Here is a 23,423-nt window from a genome sequence, read left to right as displayed (position 1 = left end):
GACCGCACTGGCAGGATTGCAGACTGCATGATGGAAAGTGGTCTTGCCTAACGATTGGATATAATGGAATCCAAATTGAGTAAGAAACATTCATCTGCCTTCCCTACTAATTTTGTTAGCAGCCCAAGATGTAGTGTCCCAGCTAGTTTAACCTTCGGTCCTACATTAAAAGAAGTCTCCCCAATATAAGCTGATCTCACGTCCAAGTTAGTCGGCTTCATGGCACATACTTATAATATTCAAGCATAGTGTTTGATTTATTAAAACTCATTACGGAACATCTACAACATTTCCCAGTTGAGCAAATATTTCCCAGGTGAGCAGGATACTGTAATTTGCAATCAGTCAAGTCAGTGGAATTCATGTGAGAAGAATTCGTATAAATTGCATATGGGTCAGCAAGACCTGAAAGCTAAAAATATTGTTGGGGAAGGCTAAACTCCCCCTGTCCTGCATCCTGTATCCATCAGTGGCCAGCACAGATGCTTATGGACATTCAGGCATAAAGTGATTGCCATCACCCACTGTTTGCGTAGCATATAGAGGATTTCTGTTTATCTACTGCACCCAGTGCATAGCTATTAGTAGACCTCCCCTCATAGGCATGAATTAAGCAATGATCATACCACATCTTGTTGCAATGAATTTCTTAAGTTCTTAATGTAACATATCCCTTTTATTAAATTAAATATAACCTTGCTGGACCTCCTAGGCAATTCACCACTTACCACTCATATGTCGTTTTATAATACTATGGCTATTCTTTTCACAAGCGGTTTGACAACAGGTACATCTTATACTGTTCTAAGTCATTGCTAATAATACACATTGCATTTCATTTATTTCATATCTTTACCATCCAGCATGGAAAGATCTCTGGGTGGTACAGAAAAATTGCAAGCTGAAAATACCAATCATCAAGGCATACCATAAGTCAAAAAGAATTTAAAATAGTTTTAAAACATATCTGGTAGCAAAGAAAACTCTTAAACTAGTGCTGAAAGGGTGGCAGGAAGACCTCAGTGGGAAAGCATTGCATAATGGCATACCATGTGGAAAGATTTTCCCTTGGAGCAAATATTAAGAAGAAGGCCTCCGAAGTTGATCATAGTGTCTGGACAGTGTTTCTATCTGAGAGGTGTTCCATTAAGTGTTGTGGTCCCAAGTCATGTAAAGTTTTATAGGTTAAAAGTAGAATCTAGAATTGGGTCCAGAAATGTCCAGGCAGCCAGTGCAAGCAGGCCAGAATTATTGTCATATGCTCAGACTTTCTGGTGTTATCAGTTTGGTTGCTGCAGCGTACACAAACCGCAGCTTCTGAACAGGTTTCAAGGGCAGCTCCTCTTAGCAGGTACTGAGGTCATCTAATGGCAAAGTTACAAGATCATAGACTACTGAGGTCACATTATCTCCATTCCAAATAGGGACATAACTTGGCCACCAGCTGACGATAGTAGAAATACTCCATGTCACTGAGGCCACCTGAGCCTCAAGTGCTATGACTGACCCAGGAAAACCCATAAATTACAAACCTGCTCCTTTGGCAGGAGAACAACCTTTGGAAAAGGATAATAGCATCCATGTACTTGGAAGATGTACATGATGTACTTTTGAAACATATGCATAAATACAATAGGAGAAGACCGAATACATTTCAAAGAGATATGCAATTAATACATATAAAACAAGCATATATATTTGGAAGAAAATATGCATAGATTTTCATGCGGAATAAACAAAGCTGGCAATCTGATACAGGCTTGAGACAGAATGTCCTTCTAGATGAAATTTAGAGAGTTTGATAAGCTCATGTTTTGCTGATTTGCACATTACTGCTTATGTGACCTCCCAAGCAGGACTTTCCTGCTGTTCATCATAGACCCTCTGACAAACGTTCTACTCATGAGAAGGCCTTGCTCATGAGAAAATGCTACTCTTGGGGACCTTTTCCTGCCTGCCCCTGTACCTTCAATCACTAGCATTCTCTTGGGTGGCGTAGGTGTTGGTTTAGTCTACTCCACTGATGCCATGGAAGGGGCAGATTCCTCAGGCCCCATATGATGTGTTCCTCACACTCCACCACTGTTGAAGGACCTGGTGTAGCTCTCCTCCAGATGCTGGAAGGGCCCAAGGTATCACTAACAACACCGAGCTCCATGTGGTGTTCAGGCTCTGCAATCTCAGGCCGAAGCATCACCTGAAGTGTCATCTTGGCCTGAGTCTGTGTTAGACAGGCTCAGAGGATTTCTTCAAGAATGGCCTCTCTTTCAGTCAGTTCTTGCAAAGAGACTTTAGTTACTTTCATGGCCCCAGCTGCAAAGAGGCAATAATAACTGCCCTGGCCCATCCAGTCTTCCATTCCTGCCAGATTTAATAATCTATGGGTAGCAAGCATCCAGAATGGAAGTAGTTGCACTAACCTATCCAAGTGCCTTGTTAATGTTCTTGAACTCTACGAACCCAAACAAGTCCACCAACATTGGGCAAAACTACAGTTTAGTTACATCACCTGCTTCTTCTGCTATAACAATGCAGTCTAATGTCCAACGCACCCATCATTCATTTCATGTGCTCACACATATTCACAGACTCTGCTCATGAATACCGTATGTAGGAGATATATGATCTGAACCAGTTGTCATTTGCTCAGGATTATTCCAATGCATATGCCTTAGAGTCCTAATTGGAGCATGCAGGAGTTAATACTGGAGCATAAACAGAGCTGGTGTTCATACTCTAGCAGATATGGAACAGAGGAATAAGTTATTAGTGCAGATGTCACTGCATGATTAAGTTTGTGATAATGTTCTTTCACAATTTCCATTGTTCTCATTTTTAACTTCCATGCGGATGGAGCTCCTGTTTAATATACTGTGCCCAATGTGTATCAGAAATTCAGAACAGAGTCTGCTCCTTTAAAAAAATTGCGCAGGACAGCCAGGTGTATGGCCTTGTGCTGCACTGATAAGGACGAGCTTCATGTGGTGAACTCTTCCTCTATGTCTAACTTTTCATCCTTTTAGGGCCTGTAGCTAGTATAACATTTCAGGAGATTTTAGATGTGATTTTTTCTGTTATGGTTGAAAAATTAAAATAAAGGAGTCATGCTTTAAAATACCATGAGCAAGGGCTTGGGGACTTTATTGGCCTATGAATCAGAGTTATTAAAAATGTATTGCTTTGACAACTTCATTACAAGGAAAAGCAGTCACCCGATAAGGAACAGATCTCTGGTTACGTCGGATGTTTGCATCACTCAAACTCAGGGGGTCGTTTAATGGCCACTTACAGAGCTGTAGTCATATCAGAGCAAATGAGTGTGTAGTAATGTATACGGCCACTGAATCACACTTTCTAAGGTTTATTTTCTTCTCACTGCAGTGAAAGTTAATATAAATAAAGACGCATACCTAATAACTGCTTGTAATAAATTCCTTTATGTCTTGTAAACATTCTTTTGAAGAGCTGTATATCATAAAGATCTAATAAGTCTAACATTAGTTTAATACTCTTAATAAAAGCATTATTTTGATACTGCTGATAAATGCCAGGACAATTGATTTTATCAGCAACAATATATTTGCCTTTTATGTTGCAAATCAAGATTCTTTTCTACAATGAAAGCATCTGTTTTATTAACAGAAGAAGAAGACATAAATAGGTTGTATTTTTACTTTATAGCTTATGCTTACTTTTCTGAAACAAGAATAAAATAGAAAAATTCAAGATTCATGAAGATGGTTAGCGTTGGAGAGGAGATTTGGGGTGACCCGGGGTCAAATCCCCATTCAGACACAAAGCTCACTGTGGGAACTTGGACAGGGCTGTTCAAATGAGCTTTTCCATAGAGGTACCCAAGGTCACTTCAGCTAGTGTTGCTGCTATCATAACTGCAGATTTATGCAGTTTCCTGTTCTCAGGGAAATACCCCTTGGACATTAGTGAGAAGCCCCTTTCTGTACGTGCAAATTTACTACCCGGCAGATTTGCAATGCTTTTGTGCAGGAGGTTTGTTTACATGCACCTGAATGTCACTTAGCCTCACTGTAAACAGATGTTCCTTAGAAGCTGTGTGCAGTTCTGGGGTGCTGAACCCCTTTTGCACATGCGCTGAATCCATGAAGGATTAATTTGAATGTCTCTCAGTGTATGCCACCTTTTAGGGCTGCTATGAGGATAAAGGAAGAGTAGTGGAGAGTAGTAATATATGCTTCCATGACTTCCTTGGACAAAAGTGGCATATAAGTGAATTGAATGAGTGGTATATAAAAAGGAATTCAAAATGGTGTGGGCAGGGATGGGTTAGGCGGAGAAGCATGTCACCAAAATTGCAGAAGACATGGTTTGCATAAGGTGGAATAAAAATCAAACATAAGATAATAAGTAGAGGTAGTAGGATAATATCCTTCTGAAATACATTCACAACTTTGGATCCTGTCAGTAGGGTCTTGCAGATCCAGCAAATGATTATCGTATCTTTGAAAGAAAAAAAAAGGGGGGTGTACCATCATCTGGAAAACCCCACAGTTCATATAGCACAGAGTAGAGGGATCTGTTTGTGTATTTGAAGAATTTCTGTGCCACCTTCCTTCTTAACAGTAATTTCAATGATACTCAAGAACAACAGTGATTGTTTCAAATGCCCTTTGAGTAACAACACTTCCGTTGAAATGATCTCCACAGAATCTATTGACAGAGTCAAAGGATTCATGAAAAAATGGTTTTTTGGATTTCTTCTCAAGTCTCCAAAGCTTAGAATGTTGGTAGCCACCTTGGAGTCCAGTACTGAGAATAGGTAGAATATACATAAATGTGTTAATGAGAACTGTATACATAAAGGCATGTTGGGAAACATGGTCTGCAAAATACATTTATTAGAGGAAATTGCATAAAATGAATATTAATTTTCATGCACAGGAGAATGTGCTTGTATACAGGTCTTGGTGCTGATTAAATATATACAAGCTGATGTTGAAATATGATGGAATGAAATTGTGCTTGAAAAAGGAAAACAGACAGAAGTTACAACCCTGTAGAAAACAGTACGCTTGCTCATTCCCATGAGAGATTGATAATTCCTGGGATAAACTACCAGTATGTTTACTTTTTAGTTTTAGTCTTTATTTTACAGTTACAGACCAGAAAATCCCTAAAACTACCAGTACCTGTGAATATTCAGCTGTGTATTCTACAGTCTCAACATTTTGATGACTTAGTTCACATGAAAAGCCAACCAGTGGCTTGTCTAAATCATGGGATATCTGGGACAATCAACAGAAAAAGAACATGTGGCCTTCTATGCACTTACTGCGTTTGCCTTTAATTAACCCCAGAACACCTTGTTTGGCTTGTTATCATCATTTTGAACCTAGAATCTCTGGTTGCTCTGGGGTTAAACAAGGCAGCATTAATTCATGGCTTGTCATTGGGTTAATTCTAGGTTGTTTAATCCTTAAGTTAACCCAGAGTTTCTGGCTTTGCATGTCATGATAATAATTCAGGAATGGAGCATTCCTATATTGCTAATTAAAAGCAGAAGCAACAGGCTCATATTAGGCACCATAGTGACTTATTTCACTTGAACAACCCAGGAATTGCCACTATACTTGAACTCTTTGTCTTGGGTTTCCTAGACTGGCTTCATTGGTTTCATGAAAGACTATTTACCACTTTAACTATTATAAATAAAAGTATGTGTCTATTCCACTGAGTTACAGATGTATTCCAGTAATATTGGTAAGACAGAGCTAGTCATATTATCCGTTTTCACATGATAGTTCCTAAGAGCAATCCAGGAGACTAAACAGAAACCTAGTTAACTGGGTCTACCTGAAGGTAAAACAAGAAGAGGACTTTCTCCAACTAATGACAGCTAGCTGATAAACACAAGCATTTCCCTTCTGCATGGAATTTGTATCAGTCTACATTTTTATCTGCTTAAAACAATCTAGTTCAGTTTTGTCCAGGCCTTCTAAATTGGCATTTTATCTTGATTGAAAACACAGATGCTAGCACATGTTTCCTAATATGAACTTCATGAAATATTTGGCTCTTCAAATTGTAGGGCAAGAAAGAAGGAAGCAGCTCATTTGATTTGCATTAAAAAACAGCCTTCCAAGAATATGAGTTACTAAAGGGTTGTTAATTCTACTCATTGTCATCTGGAAAATGAATGCTACAATAGCTTCATATGCGAAATGTCAAATGTATTTGTTATGCTTACATTGCCACACAATGCAGCAGAACAGAACTCTTATAATGCATATTGCCTCTTCCTTTTTTCAGCTTTCGTTAATTTCCTTTTATGAAAAGATTCTACCACCACCCGCTTCCCCCATGTAGCTCAGTATATATTATAACTTAATCTTTTCGAATTTCATGTGGACTCTGGTGTTTGGCTGAGCAGCTGTTAAACAGTAGTTGGACCACTGGGGCAGGAATAAATATGAAATGGAAGTGCTTTTCATGCATAGTCTGTGTTTGAGTATGAAAGACAAATTTGCAAGTAGATATTGGAGAGTAAGCTGAAAAGGGATCATAGCATCCGTCTTGCAGGCAGAAGGTCCCCAGGCTCAGTGAATGGCATCTTCAGGAAGGGCAAGGAAAAAGCTCACCTGTAAAGCTGAAGTGCTGTTGTGAGTCAATGTCAACAACACTGGGCTACATAGACCAAAGGTCTAACTACGGATAAGGGAGTTGTCTACATTCTTATGACCTATTGGAGTAATTTTCTATTCCATTGCTGAGTCTCATTGGCAAGGAAAGGAGATCACTTAGATGTTATGTTTTGTGGCAGAAATACCCTACAGATGTGGATGTAGAGTAGCAACTTCTTGGGAGATATATCTAAATGTTAGTTGATTATGCCCTTCATGGAAGTGTAGAAAGCTGACAGATTAGGTACCTACCTGATGCTGACACAGGTTATTTGTGCTGCTATGGCAATATTCCGGGTTGTATGGCCCACAGTAACCCTATACTTGCCTTAGTCATGAGTTAGAGGGCATGGAGGCACTGATACTGATACTTAACCACAGGATTCACATCTGTTCTTCTTCAAAATTGCCATGTGGATGCACTTGAAGGATTTTCCAGATGATGCTGTTTTCCTGGGCAGATGCAACCTGACTAGCAATTGCCCCAGAGAAACTAATCAGCAATGTAGTCATCACCATTTTGTCTGAACCAGATGGCCAAGACTGGAACATATGGTTGCTATTTGGATTTGGGTAGGTGGGTATTGGCATGGGATGCTCCCATCTTGCCACACCATTCCTCTTCAATTAGGAAAATGCAGCAACAATAAAGGTGCAGGTGCATCCCACAATATATTAAGGCCCTCCAGCACTGGAGAAGCAGAATGAAACAAATAATGTATGATGCAGGAAGACACTTGGTAGCATTCATTCACCAACAGATTTGATTTTTAACCTAGGTACTGGTCTATTCTATATTAAAACAGCATAATTAATTGATTAAAATTTAACACAACTGGGAAGTGTTTTTCAGCTTTTCTTCATAGGTGACTATTTTCAGCATCTTTTTGAATTGCAGCCATCCTGTGCTAAATTAGGAATGTCTGTGAAGAGAAAGAAATGTTGACAGGTCTGAATTATCATATATCAACACAGATGTTTTTAAAAGGATAATCCATTTTTATTTAAACATCAGCATTGCTGTCATATTGTAAAATACATTTGTGCCAGTGTAAAAAAAGCCCAAGCTGGTAAAATTCAAAACCTGCCTCTTGGAGTTTAAAATTGTATAAAATAATGTGGTCATTTCCATATCCTCCACTCTGCAGACCAGAAATCTGCATCCATAACAAGGCAATTAATGCCTAAATAAAATATTGGTGTTATTTTTATGTAATTTAGTTTTCTTTTTTTTAAAAAAGGGCTGGAAAATGATCCCATGCCCATAGAAAGCATCTGGGTAGCCATACGAGTTGCAGAGTTGCAGATAACCCAATGTTCCATCTTTTCCCCCACAAACAAGCATACCCATCCCAACCTCCATAGAAAATTTTGGACACTGCAGTTTAAGAAAGAGGCAGATACACTGGAAAACAAAGTTGACTAGAAACAAAGCCTTATGAGCAGAGACTGGAAGAAATGGGCAATGTTTAAACCTGGGAAGAAATGACTGAGGGGAGAAATAATAGTACTCTTGAGAGGTAGTCACACAAAGGAAGACTGGGATTCCCATTCATTCCAGAATGCAGCGTACAGAATAATGAGTTCAAGTGATAGGAAGCCAGATTTGGGCTGAACATCAGGAAAACATTCCTGACTGTTAGATCAATACTACGATACTACAAACCAGTTACCCAGAGAGGCTGTGGTCTCTTCCACACTGTAGGCAGTCAAAATGCAGCTGGACAGGCATCTGTCAGGGATGGTGTCTTGCATTGAGCAAGGGTTTGGATCCAGTGGTGTGGCCCTCTCCAACTTGTAGTATTCTATGATTTGATAGCCTAATTAAGCAAAATGTTTTTATTTGCCATTCTAGACTTAAACAAGTTCTAAGGCTCTTTTACCTCAATATTGTTTCTATAGAAAAATAAATGGGAAAGAACTCTTGAGGTTGGAAGCATCTCTACTAGCTCAATGTCGCAGACTCATTAGGAGTTAATACCATGGATTCTGCTTTCTATCAGCAAGTGGAAAATCCCATCAGCCTATTTCCAAGAAACGGGCTTTGGGGAGAGATTGGCAAAAGGAAGTCAATAGAATGATGCCTTACTGTTGGTCTCACTTTAACACATTAAACAATTATTTTAGTTAGATTTAGAAATGTTGCCTATGCTTCAAGCTACATATTATCTGGAGCTAATTGTTATGCCAGTCAAGCCATATTGCAAGTACCTTCATATCAGTCATGCTTCTGGAAGTCCATTTATATGTCATACCCTACTTCCTCCCACCCCTTTCGGCAAACAGAATCAAACTTGCTCAAGGTAGGTAGCCTCTGCCTTTTCTTCTGCCCAAGTTCCACAGGGTGTAGTATGATTGGACACCTCCAACATCAGATTGTTCCATGTTTGGGGCTCAGTGAGGTACTCTCTTAAAGTTATGTTATCTATTATATATAAAGTTAAATTGCATCCAGCATTTGGAGCTTTCTCTCCATGTTCATTTTCAAGAAAATATTCATTCATAAGCAAATAATGTTTAAGGGAAAATCTCTTTTGTTAATTGGAGTAGATATGAAATTGGGCTCATATTAGGAAAACTTTGGGCATTATTACTGAATTTTCATAGCAAGTTTGAGCTAAAAAGCTCAACGTACACAATTTGCTCAAAAATCCACTATAAGCAGATCACAGCTTACTAGATACAAAATTAACCAAGTGGCTTTTAGCCAACAGATCGGCCAAGAAGATTTTTCTAAAACTGTTGCAGGAATTCATGGAGACACGCATTTATGAGATTAAAGTGGAATGAAAGAACTTTGCCAATAAAATGCAAGCACCACTGTCTTCCACAATAAAAGGAAATGAAATATAGTAACTTGAAAGCTTTATTAGAAAGCACTATCTATCAACAGAATAGACAATGCACTGTAAGAACTGCAGGTGGATTAACCAAGAAAAAAAATACTATGTTCCAGTTCTCTCTCTCTCTCTCTCTCTCTCTCTCTCTCTCTCTCTCTCACACACACACACACACACACACACACACACATTATTTGCATCCATATATTAATAAATAGCAAGACTTAACTTTCTGCAAAAGGAGCTAGTATAAAATCAATTTTTTTTAGGTGCACATGGAATTTGAGACTGACAAGAATTGCAAAAAAGGACAATGGCAAAATGAAAACCAGGCAATTCTTTTAGCCCAGGAGTGAGGAGTCTTCAGCTCCTGTGGACTGTATTGCCTTTAGGAACAATGCTGGTGGAAGCATAGCAGCAGTGGACAGGGCTGTAGCCCAAAGTGGGAAGTGCCTCCTGTATTCTACATAACCTTATTAATCCATGCAGAAACATTGTCAGCTCAGCTCCTTCTTTGCCTCTGCTATAGTGCTACAGCTAGAATGGCTCTCTAGCACCTTCAAAATAGTATGAATACCTTGAGGTAGTGAGGAGTTGGCTTCACTTGAAGCCTCACTTTTCCGAACTGAGTTGTTACCTCAGAACAACAGGAACACTGCCATTCCGAGTAGACCACATTGGCCCAGCAGGCGCGAGAAACCTGTGTGCTTGAACACAAACTACCATCATCCCAGCCAGCATGTCCAATGAACAGGGATGATAAAAGTCACAAGGCAAAAACATCTGGCAGGTCAGAGATTCCCCTCTCCTGCACTAGATGGTCCAAGAATCAGACTCAGCAGAGTCAGCTCAATAAATTCAAATAATCCTCATATTTTAGGGTTAATAGAAGTAGTGTTGCTATATGTTGCTATAAGCATTACTATCTATAATTTGTAATTCATACCCTAGAATTCTAGCATGAATTACAGATGCTCAACAGGAAAGTATAGTTGGTGAGCAAATTTTGCATATGGAATGCAGAATATGGGCAGACCACTCACCTGCTGCAATGATATCACATGCTTAATGCATTTGTAGATTCATGGGCTGATAGTATGGTATTAGAACTGAAGGCTCTCTTAGCCCTTTTCTGTATGATGATTTGTTATTGAATGTGTACAGATCCGTGCCAATGCAATTTTCTGTTTTGTTTCTGCATTTCTGATTAACCCCTGCTATTTGGACATAACTGAGTTCCACAATATTTTGATATCCTGATACATGCATGGCTCTATTTGTTCAATCCTTTTCCTTAGAAATATTTCTAGTCTTTTAAAGTTATCCCATTTCCCTACATGCACTTGGTTTTATTTATTCTCCGGCTTAACCAAGACAGCAGCGGGCAGTTTACAAAAGTGACAGGAAGGCCTAGCTTGGTCCTCCTACCATTCATTGTCAGAAGAGCTGGGAGACAGAAGGCAGTCAGGTGTGCAGTTCAGTTCAGCTTCTTCATTATGTATCTTAATTTGCTGTTTTAATGACTATTTTAGAGTCACAGTGAAGGTGTTTTCATGATTCACTTTCAGGGTATTTTATTTGGTAAGTGTGAAATTGCATAACTGTCAAAGTGGAGGAGAGCATTTCTAGCTTAAACAGATATTGTCAAACTGGTTGAGATGGAGTTGAAGAAAAAAATCCCTAATCAACTGATCCACACTTCTGCTCACATTATTTTCAGTGGAGATGTGTTTCTCTTGACAAGCATGAAAAATAGTTATATGAGAGTTTATTTGCTCTGTTCTGTGTTTTCAGAGGCATTGCAATTGTTGAGCCTGGAAGGAACGTTATCTATATTTCAGTGCATTCTGGCCCTATTTAACTTCTGGTCATCTTCCATTTATTCCAGGAATAATCACTGGTATTTTTAATTATGTGGATGCCAGTTAAATTAAAAATGATATTCTTATAGTCAGCAAATAGCCTCCCTCCATATTAAGGGTATTGTCAGACTCAAGTGACTACCAAGCTGTAAATAATCAGATACTCAATTAGTGTTGATATTTCCCCTAATAATTTTTTTGAGTTACTAATAGGGGCAATAGGTCTGTTGTTTTGTCCTTAATCTGAGCAACTCAAAACAAGTGCAGCCATATAGGCTCCTGTCCCTGTCCTATAAAAGAATGTATGAAGAATTCACTTTGGTTTGTTTAAGCTCAGAATTCACCCCATTCATACCTCCTGAACATTACCATAAAGCTCATACATTCCCAAACTCTGTTACTGTACAAGAGAAGGAAAAATGTGTTCAAAATTAGAAAAAATGCATACTTTAAATACATTGGGGGATAGATTTTTTTAAAAAAATTTGTGAAAGATGACATACTTCTGTGTCCATACCAAGTACACATCACATCCAAAACATTAGAAATGTTTTAATAAATAAATAAATAAAAACACATACCAAGTACATGAAGATTTTCATATGAAAAGAAGCAGAGGAAACTTGCAATCTGATATGGACATGAATTGGCCTGAGTTTCAAGGGGCAACTCAGAGAACATTGCCTAGCTCAAGTTTTCTGATTTCCATATCCCTAACCTCAGCTACCCCACCGCTCCACCATTTCTTTGCTGCTTTGTCGTGTTTTGTAGCAAAGCTGTAACCTCTCTCTCTCTCTCATACTCTCTCTCCCCCCTTTCCCCCCACCCCACAATTTGATGTTGACTGAAAGGGTATGGCATTGTGCTATAAGAAACTTATGGAGCAGTCCCATGAAATACATAGCTGGGTTAGTGCATCCGATGCCTTCAAATAAGAGTCTGAGTTTTGTAGCCTGCATCAGTTTGCTGAAAAGGAGGTCTAAGTGTTAAAACTGCTGTATTATTCTTTTATGACTGTAGATTTCATTAAAGAATGGCATTTAGCAATTTCAGTATCTAATGAAGCTTCACTCTTACAGGACTTTACCAGAACAAAGGGATTATTAATTGCTGGAAGATTAATTCAATCCTTGCAGCGATCTTCTGACACAATGAGATTATATACCAGCTGGGAGAGGTACAGAGAGCAGTCTTCCTTTTAATGACCAGCCTTAGAACAGTTCATCAAATTTACAGATTACTACTCTGACAGCTCTTTGTGTCTTGACAGAGTATTATGTCGGTCATTCCACTAATGCAACATCTAACTAATGCATTTTACTTTTCTATAATGATTAGAAAGGCCACTATTAATGCTTCATTGCTGTTGTCACAGCAGTATTCCACAATCACACAATGCAGTGAAGCATTATGACACTGCTAAGGAACAGTAGAGTGTTGCCCCCCCCCCCCCCGCTGCCATCTCCGGCAAATTCAGAGTCAAGGTCCTATCTTACTTTGTTTGATACTAGCCTCAGCAACTTTCTAAAACAGTTTCTCTGATTCTTTATCATGCTTCCTGTCTACCTGCTTGACTCCCTTATGAAGCTTGATTTAATCTTGGCTGTTTTCTTTATCTCCACTTAAGAGTGTGCTTGGTATATTTCACCACTGTCTAGTTCTGGAAAATGCAAAGAAAGAGAAAGCTCAGAATTTCAAGCAAGCACTGTTCGCTTACATTGGTAAATCTCTATTTCTATTCCTCTTTCTAAGCATTTTTAAGTCATTGTATTTCTAAACCAAAACTCTTAACATTACATGAAACATTTCCCTCCTTTGATCTCTGGTGCTTTTCAGCTAAATATGCTATAGATATGCTATAGATGGAGAGATGTGGACAAAACATCCTAAGGTCACAAGAGAAAGATTGCTAAGATACATGCTCCCTCTGAGTGAAGATATCTTACAAAGTTCAAGAAGGAATTGAATAACTAGATTGCCAGAAGGGAAATGATAAAAACAAAACTGAATCAAGCATGATTTTGGTGGATTAACATGTGAAGTCTTCTGGGATAAGAATCAATCTAGTAGGAGTTTAAAAAAAATGAAATTAAGACCAAAATTTTCTGCAATATCAATAACAAATCTTTTAAACAAATCATATGCACACTGAAATCAGCAAAGAGCACAGTGCATACAGCCATGCACTTGATGTGACTTCTTCTTTTCCCTAATGAAGTGGGAGATACTGTGAAGAGTTAGATGGTATGATATTATTCAACCAGTTACTTGTCTGGATCTTGAAAATAATGTATTGTATGGAACAAAGTATTTAGATCGTTAGAAGCTTGACAGATAGATCTGTGCCCATAAGAACATAAAAAAGCCATGCCGCATCAGACCAAAGGTCCATCAATTCCAGCACTCAGTACACATGGTGGCAAACCAGCTGCCTGTAGGATCCCTCAAGCAGGATGGATGCAAGAGCTCCTTGTGCTGAAACTGCTCAGCAACTGGTGTAGGTGGATGTGCCACCTCTGGTAAAGGCAACAGCACATAGCCAACAAGGCCAGTAGCCACTGATAACCTCCTCCAGTGCAGTTTCCATAGAAGACTAGCTTTCTTCTGACTTGTGTGGATTTACATGCCAGTGTTTAAATTGGGCTGGGTGTGCAGGTGCAGCTGTGCTACAGTTCTCATACATCCCTCCCCGCAACTCAAAAAAAATAAAAATAAAAATCTGATTCTGTCAATGAACAAACTACATTTGAAAATCTGTGAAACACAGAACAGATTTCTCAAACTCCAAATATCCCTACAGAAAAGTCAACTGTCCAAGGCTACATTAAGACTAACACACCCGGTAGGCCAGTGGTGGGAAGCAAACGCTCAGTCTATTTTCTCCATGTCCTCAGTTCAGACCTTCACCCTGGCAGTCTCCAGGGTGGTAAGGAAGAAGGAGAGAAAGAAAGGCAGGTGAAACAGGAAGGGAAAAGGAAAGGAATGACGCACTCATTTTTTACTTTGCCTTGACTATCACTGGCTTCCACCCATGTCTGCACGTGGCCCCTGACAGATTACCCATGAAGGAATGTGGCCCTCATATAAGTACTGACCAGCAATTGAATCATCTATCTGGTATGTGCATGCACAGGACTTTCTCTGTCTCTGGAACACTGTCTAGTTTTTTCTTGTTATTCAAACAAGACAAAACATTAATCTTGCTTCACTGATTTCTACATACCTTACACAGAGGCTTGAAGCAACGTGACCATTTTCCATACAGCTTCCTTTTCCGCTTTTGCCATGCTTCTAGCATTCCCTTCTATGAAAAAATCACAACATTTAGAGTACCCAATAGTCCTTGTAAATGGCCTCACATGCTCTTTCAGAAGTGTAGAACAGTATAGAAGGCTAGCTGTGTTTCTTCCACTCAGGCAACACATGCAACCTGTACATATGTCACTGTCTGCAGTTAAAGATAGTGCCCCCTTAGGACTTTGAAGGTGTGATTTATTGTCTGTCCAGGCAATTCAGCTGCAGTGTTGCTCTGCATTTGCAGAGACCTAAGCAACATCCAGAGGGCTTTTGTTCCCCCATCTGCTGTTGTACATTCACCCACAGGACCTTGATTACTGAGTGACGGTCCAGTGTTAAGTCAGCTAGAAATTTCCAAACTCTGTCCATTTGTCACTGAATAACTTTTCCAACTCAATGATGTATGATAGAAAATGTGTCTTATAGAATTAACTCTTTAAATATATCCACTGTATTTTTTTAAAAGCCAGCCAGTGTACAAATCATGAGCAGTTCCATATATTGCTTTACTTTTAGCTTACAGTGATTTATATCTCACCTCTTAGGATCCAATTTCTTCCCAGATAGCCTAAAATTAATATCAGAAGTCACTAATAAAATCACAATAAGCCATATTTTAAAAATCAACACAATGCTTACAAACAGATGAAGGTGTCTTGTATCAAGTTGGATCTTTCAAGCTTTATATCAAGTCCATCTATCTCAGCGTTCTCTACCATGACTGGCAGTTAATGGTGTACAGTGTTAAATCTATTCTGCAGGTTGTCAGACATCTTTTGTTCCATTCTGTTCTTTGTTGCTGGAATCAGATTTTCCTTTTCTTCCTCGTAAGAATTTTGTTTAACTTGTGCAAGGGTCTATTACCACTTACATGCATTTGTGTTAATTACACATGAACATGGAATTTGTCCAACTTGAAAATAATTGGTCTGCTGAAGAATCCACATTGCACAATCATAAAATCCAAACTGATTCAAACCTGTTGTGTATTCCTCTGATGTCCCTGCTGGTAGCAGTTCTCCAGGGCTTCAGGGACTGGGCCCAGGATTTTCTTCAGGGGGAGTGAATAGTCTAGGTTTAACAGGGACAGGCAACTGACACTCTGCTTACCTGTCCTCTCTCTTTTCAGGAAATTTTCTGACATGGCAGTTAGCAATGGGTTCCAGTATAGAGGGAGGGGATACATCTGTTGGGAAAGGGGAAGAATAAACACAGGGCTGTTCCTAGTAGTGTTAGTAGTTTAAATACTTAAGAATCCTTTGTTTTAGTTAGTGTACACTATTATATTTGCATCTTGCTTCCAAGACAAGTTACAAAACAGGGTTAAAATATAATCACTACAGCATACTAAAATAACGCTACACTAAAAACCTGGGAAAATTTATATATCTTTACCTATATCTTCACCTGATAAATATTTTCATATGTTGGTGGAAGAAATTCCATCGATGAAGTGACTCAGCCAAGTAGGTCTGATTTCACTCATTCACTTTTTATCACTTACTTTGGTGATGAATAATTTGAAAAGAATCTCCAAAGGTGACTCAAATGCATGAGCCAGGTTGATATAGAAACCTCATCTTGCTCTGGCCCCTTCACCCCCTCTTTCTCCTTCCCTCTCTACATTCACTCCTGAAGTATTTGGAAGGGCCAATTTTTGTATATACCCTAAACAAATGGCAAATCACATGTATATGAGAAGTAGCACCGGTAGCATAATCCAATTCTTGGTTCCTAGACTGGTAGTTTCTACAAGTAACCTTGTTCTTTGGGATTTTAAAGCACTGAAATAGTGCTTCAGGAAATTGGGGTGGCTGTCATTTTAAATTAAAATGGGATATTCAGAAGTATCGATGATAGATGTGTGATTCTCAGTGGGGCAGATGGGTTTAAGGGTGCTGGGATGTGATTGTGTGAACAAGCAAGAGAACTGTCAGATGACAGAAGTAGAGCTGAGCAGAACATTATCTAGAAAAAACACTGTTCAGCATGAATGAGTGGCAGCTTTCAAAACTAAGTTTTCATGAAACAAAGCCCACTCACCTTTTTTAATGCAGCTGCCTCCTGGCAGCAAGGGTCAGTAACCCTTGAGAAAATCTACATTTGCAGCTGTCCCCTGAACTTCTGAGTGCTGCCAATTACTGCTGGTGTCCAGGCATTAGCCCAGTAGCCAGGTAAGTAGGACAGAAAGAAAGGGGAAATGAATCAGTGGTTGGATGGGGGAAAGAAAGTTGAGTGTGTGAGAGATGTTTCGATGGTGGCTGAGCTCTAATTCTTCATTGGTTCCAATTACAATCCCAGCTACTGAAAACCACTGAGCTGGTACTGTTTGCTTTATATCTGAGTTGAGCTTTAGGAGTACCAGCAGCATTCCTAGAAGGCTGTGGGCTCATTAAGCCTTATGTGCAGGGGTACAAGCAGGGGTATGCCCAGCCATGGAACCGCCAATGCCTAAGCTGTATTTGGTCCACAGTGTCTGTACAGGAAAAGCTATACATGTATGAAGTGTACACTTTGGGGATGGAATGAGTGAACAAGCCTCCCGAGAGGCATCACTATTGAAATACCTTTATTCTTTCTGAGAAGTATTATGTGAGAGCAGATGTTCAAAAAGGCCAGCATAACTTGCTTCAGGAATCTGCTGTACAGCCACAGTAAAAAATAAGATATAACCAAATTCTCCAGATTTATACTAAGAATTACTGGGTTGTTGTTGGAATACTGAGTTGGCAATTCCTTCGACAATGCTGTGGCGACATACTCCAACTTACAGAAATAACTAATATACGCATGTATGCTTTAGATTGTTCACATTTCTCAGCTGTTTGTTTGCTTTTTTCCCTATGCTTATAGGTAAATCGATTTGGAAGGCATTTTTTTTTACTCCAAATTTCAGTCCAGAGGGCTCAAATGGCTGCTATGATTCTCATGTGTGTTTTTGTCATGGAAATTTTGTCACATACCACGAACCACCTTTGCTTTTTGATCTTTCCGTGGACCCTGAAGAAAAGCACCCACTCAGTCCAGAAACAGAGAGTGGCTTCTATGAAATCCTTCAGGCCATTCAAGAAGCAGTGAGGACCCACACCAAGACACTAACTGTTGTTTCCAACCAGTTTTCACTGGCGAATATCCTCTGGAAACCTTGGCTGCAGCCCTGTTGCTCCTCCTTCCTTAAGCTTTGCTCCTGTGACCATGATTCCTGAAATTTGCCTGAAACATGACATCAGGCAAATGTTCCATTTCATGCTTTAGAGATAAACAAAACAAAAGGGGAAAGAGGATCAACTTATGACTCCCAGCCCAAATGGAGAAATTTTTTTGCCCCCCTGAACTTCTCCAGCATCCCTCAAACAATAACTAAGCATATAATGAGAAAAATGTCCTTTCATTTACATAGCACCAGACACACACACACTGGGTATGTCACTGACATATACAGAGTGGCTGCTGGAAGTGCGTGCATTTTCACAGAAAGGTGAACTTACCAGGAAATCTAGGGCCAGTACAACAGCATTTTTGGAAAGCGTAATGGGGGCTGCCATCTTGTCTTCCTCAATGCATCTGCAGCAAAAGAGGTCATCCTTTCAGGGCCAGAAACATATATGGCTTTTTGAAAAAGCCATAAATTGCTGTTGTGGGGCAGGGAGTGAGCACACTTTTTCAGTCCTAGCCTTCCAAAGCCCCTTCCTTGCTGCTGTACCAGCAATTCTGCTTCTTTCTCCTCTTCCCTCCTTCTCCCTGCTGCAGCCACCATGACTGCCATATTCTCCTTATCCTGCCTGAAGTTTTTTCCCATCACTGCCACGCTCACCTTCCCTCTCCTATCCTCCTCCCAATGTTTTCTCTCATTTCCCCTTTCCATTAAAGCACAGCTGCTGCATTCACCTGCTCCTGCTTCTGTCTCTTTTGTCAGGGCAGTAGGCAGAGGAAATTGGCAGCAGGGTGGGGGAAATTTGTGGTGGCAGGTAGAGGAAAACACCAGTGGTAGAAGCAGAAAGCAGCAGCAGTGGGATCTGATGGATGTACCTGCTGGTCCTGGAGGGTGCTGATGCACCATGGGTGGCAATACATGCATGTGTGCCTGGTTGTTTAACCCTTACCTGATGTGGCCTGAACTCATATTGTAATATTCTTTTAATGGCATTGTGGGAAAATATGGCTGTCCAACTGGCTGCATTTCCTCACAGCTTCTTCCCGTACTTGGGAAACATTCAGTTAAAAGCAACAAAAATAGAGATGTACCTACCTTTCCTGATAAGTTCTCTCAGTCTGAAAATGTGTAAGCTTTTGTCATGCCTGCAGGGGCTGGGAAGATTGCAAAATTATTTCTCATTCCCTGCCCAGATCATTGAAAACATGGATTTTGAAAGCTGCATGCCTACTCTAAATTAAACCATGATAGATTCTTTCTCACACATACGGAAATTAAGCTGAAAATACTTTCAAAGTATCTGTAGGTCATACTTCTTAAACGCATTTACTTTGATTTAAGCATCCAGTACAGAACCCTTCTGCCTGTTTTTGTCTGAAGCACCAAGTAGGAGTATTCAAAGAACTGCTCTCAGGAGTTTACCGAATAGATAAACAAACAACCACACTGATATTCTGGCCCACTTCCAATGTGAATGGTCCTTCATACAGCACTTGGGATGAAGTTTTAGCACCCCTGCTTTGTAGCAAGGCTTATTCAATCTCAGGCTGAAAAGGCTAGTATAAGTTATTTTAATGAAATGAATAGGAGTCCCATTCCTGTCAGAACTATACTCTGTTTTCAAATGTTCAGTAGCATCTTCAATGACTCAAGATCACTGGATCATTTCAAGACCAGAGGAAGGTGGCTTTCTCCAACATACCTGAGGTCAGCACTAAGCTCATGGGAAACAAGGCAGTTTGCTTGGCACACATATCTTTGCCCTTCAACATCTCACTGCTGTTTCTCATCCCCATCATCTGTTGCCTCAGCTGGTCACTTCATATTATCCTTACAATTTGAAAAATTATGGGAATGTATTGATATATATAGCTATGATGACTGATAGCTCATAAGACAATTTCATTCGCTGATAAATGTATCCTGGTAATTTTAAATAGTCAGTGGTGCTTTTGAACAATGTTAATAATTTTAAACTCATGTTATATCATGAGACAATTTATTTAATTATTATTAGTTTTGACATGGAACAAAACAGATTTGGCTATTTGCAAACATCATACTTGTCAAATGTGGAATCTACCACCACCAACACCACCATGATGATGACATATCTTTTACAAATTAAGGGCTTAGGATATTTCCAGTACGAGGCTTAGGGTATTTCCAGCATGATCTTATGCACTCAGAACTAAGTCAAAGTCAGTTCAATAGAATTTACAGCCAGGTGAGTGTGTACAGCTGGAGTCCCTAACAGTTTTGGGTTGATAGACAAACCTAGGAATTTGAGGGATTGTTGTGGCCTCAAAATGCATAAGTATGGATTGCATGGATTGCTGTTTGGCATATGCCTATCTTAGGCTGCATTTTATTTAGCAAAATAGGATTTTAAAAAATATTTGACCCTACAGCATCTTTATAATAAAGGGTTGATGGTGATGTAATACAGTGAATGCTATGTTCGATGATCTCCAAAAGTTGCTTCTTTTCAGAAGGAGGTAATGCACATGAATTTTGTCTTTAATATTCACTGGTGTACACACTCTTAAATTATTTGCCTACTTCATGAAAGTGAACAAATGGAAGGAAAAATTCTCTGCCCTTTTGGCAACTGAAAGACTGATGGTATAATATCAGAAGGATAAACAGTCACCTTCTACAGTGCAATTGACTGACGAAGACCCCATTGCCTTTGTCCAAGACTCTTGCCTCCAGACTTGCCTTCCACTGGAATGAGCAGCTTCTTCACCCTGCTCTAGGTTTTCAGATGCGAGTTGTTCCTAACCCTACATAGAGATACCTGGGATTGAACTTCGGTCTTTCTACATGCAAAGCATGTGTCTAACTACAAGAGTCTGAGTGAAAGAATGAAAGCAAAACGAGAGAAAAATATTCAGAGAAGAGAACTGCACATGGCCTAGACCTCAAGATATATGGGTGCGTAGTGTTAAATAAACCAACTCTTTTCTTCAAAAGCCTAGCACATTATTCTTTTTTCAGTATACTGTATGCCATACACTGCACTCTTATTTTTGACTACTATTCCAGATATTATAATATGTTCACAAGGCAGGTATAGAGGAAAAAACTGCAATATCTTTGATATCACAAAGCAAATGCTCTGTTTATATTGCTAGTAAAAGAGGCGGCCATTCAACTTGGTTTCCTGTGCACTTATTTAATCACAGGATACAGTGAATACATTTAGCCAAAATGCTTGTTTACTCTTGTTGCCAGAATTGTAAGTGTTTTCCTGCTGTTATCTGTGAATAGATGCAGCAGGCATTTAAAACCATATTGTGTTTGTTCTGAAAGTGACTTGTTGCACTTATATCTAACCAGAATAAACAACAACTACACACCAGCATTACTTTGGAAATCCTGTTTGTCCTTGTTGAAGCCAACAATAGGGAAATTTATGGAATCTCCCCATAGGTTTTATTATGTCCTCTCAGGAGAAGAGACAACTAGATAGTAATGCAGGTTTCCCTTAGAAAGCTGAAGCATACATCTATGTACTCAGTTGTATGCTATAAGAAAGGGTTTCTTCGTTTGATTTCTTGTGGGTAGTTATTTTGAAAGACTTCTGCAGTACCCTGCCCTTGCCTGCATAGCTTGATACTGCAGATTTATCCAAGAACAGCACTGTTGCTCCTTGCTATATGGTGCACACAATGGTAGGCTGAGCAATCCAGCATCTTACTCATGCTAAGCTAAGCATTTATCAGGATATGAACTGTCTTTCTGCTCTCGTTCTACAGAAGATTGCAGCCATTCCAGAAATGAGCTAATGCAGCCAAAAAAATGTGACTTACTGTGTTTACACAAAGTGACAAGCATCGTCACATGTTTTCTTTGCTTCAGTTTTTATGATGATTTGCCCAACAGAAGTGGTTTCTGTGTTACTATGGTTTCCTTCCTGCTCAGTCCTCCTGTTGTTGGCATGTACCCCATCTGCCACTGTGCCTGAAATCCAGTCCCAAGATGCATTGCTCCCTTCCTATGTTGCCTGCCTCTTCCTCATGGGTCCACACATAGAAGCTGGATGGCTAGAACAGCTCCTGCAATTGCCATTCTTTCCAGGGGAAACTGGTAGCACTGTGGAAACCATGATCCAGGTTTCAGATAACATGACAAGCCACACTAGTACAAAGACTCCATAGAACTAGCTATTGTTTCTTACTAAGGTTTCTGAAGACCAGACTTACCATGACTGGGTTTGGACAACATGGCAGACCAACAGTGATTAAAGCCCACCATGGCTTATCATGTTGTTTGAACCCAGCCACTGGCTGCATTCACACCTAATACTAAACACATGGCATCTTACTTTGAGACCAGGGTTCAGACAGGCACATGGTTTTCCTGTGTGAGTGGTTTCCACCCTCCTACAACTTTTCTCCTAATGGTGGCACATATCCCATCAGTACCCATGGTTGAAAACCAATCCCAAAGTACACTGCTCGTGCCTGCATTGCCTGCTCTTCCTCATTGACCCACATAGCCTCCTGGGTCTGGCTTCAGCCAACTGCCTTTTTTGGTTGGTTTGTTTTTCTGCTGCTCAGTGAAGCAATTGCTTGCTTAATAGAGTAACACTATTGCTCTGGAGTAGCACTAGACTAGCATGCCCCATTACTGCTTTAATCTGTGCCAACATACAAGTATATCCACCTACATACCCATCAATCGTCCTCTGCTGCACACATGTCCATGCTCCTCTGTGTACAGAATTCACACATATGGCCAGGGTTTGCCCCCACCCCTGCAGCCACATGCACAGAGGATATGGGCTCCTTGGGATGCTCACCCGGTTGGTGATGTCCAATGCACTGGCCATGTGCTCCTCACCTGCAGGGCAGCTTTCCTCAGAAGAGATCAGAAGAGAGCAGAGCTGAAGACAGTGTGATAACCAAGCTCCAGTCCAGTTCAGTGCAGCAATCAGATAGGGGTGCCAGGCATGGCTGTCCCCATGGTTGCTGCTCCTGGAGGTGGTGAGACACAATGCCCTGATACTGGCAAAATTCCAAAGCTGCAGGTGAGCATCCAAAGGCAGTGCACAGAAAAATGAAAGAAAGGATCACCGAGAGTCAATCAGAGTGCTGCTGACTGCAAGGCAGACCTTGACAGCAACAAGAACAAGCAGGAGTGTCTGCTGCAGTCGCAGCTGCTCTTTGTGCAGACCTCTATGGAAGGAATCTGGAAACTGCACGGCTGCATGGTTTCTGGGTACAGACAAGAAGATAAGCCATGGCGAAGTGTGGAAACTGTAGAGCAGTCTGCAGTTTCTCTGTGTGGTTCCATGGAGTCTATCCTTACTGTGCTTCAACCATGGTTGCTAAGTTCAGACATAACATCAAGGCTTGCTACCATAGCTTCCACTGTGGTTTGTTGTTGTGTTAACCCCAGCCACTGTGTGTGTGCATGTGAGTGCATGAAAATATACATACTGAAAAGTAATTTAACACTAGAGGGATCAGTAATAAAATGTTTGGAGTGGAATGCTTTTGTTTGGAAAATTTCCCTTCTTATCCTGCTTCCCTCTTTTATAGACGCTTTTCAGATCTCCCTCTTATTTGGACATTTTCTTGTGCTTTTGCAACCTGCCGTCCCTCAC

At 40.1% G+C, this 23,423-nt stretch overlaps 1 protein-coding gene across 4 annotated transcripts in view; it reads left to right on the top strand.

The window, feature by feature from the left end:
- Nucleotides 1-21,174, top strand: part of STS (steroid sulfatase) — a 112,109-nt gene extending 90,935 nt beyond the window's left edge. For all 4 annotated transcript variants that reach the window (XM_044432587.1, XM_044432578.1, XM_044432594.1 and 1 more), the window contains one exon: nucleotides 17,509-21,174. In XM_044432587.1, coding sequence (XP_044288522.1) covers nucleotides 17,509-17,861 — 353 coding nt within the window. In that variant the 3' untranslated portion in view covers nucleotides 17,862-21,174. The remainder of the gene's footprint in view (nucleotides 1-17,508) is intronic.
- Nucleotides 21,175-23,423: the final 2,249 nt, after the last annotated feature.

This window comes from Varanus komodoensis, unplaced genomic scaffold (genome assembly GCF_004798865.1).
Source record: "Varanus komodoensis strain SLA01 unplaced genomic scaffold, ASM479886v1 scaffold1, whole genome shotgun sequence".
NCBI classification, from domain to species: domain Eukaryota; kingdom Metazoa; phylum Chordata; class Lepidosauria; order Squamata; family Varanidae; genus Varanus; species Varanus komodoensis.
This window is presented reverse-complemented; position numbering and strand designations above follow the sequence as displayed.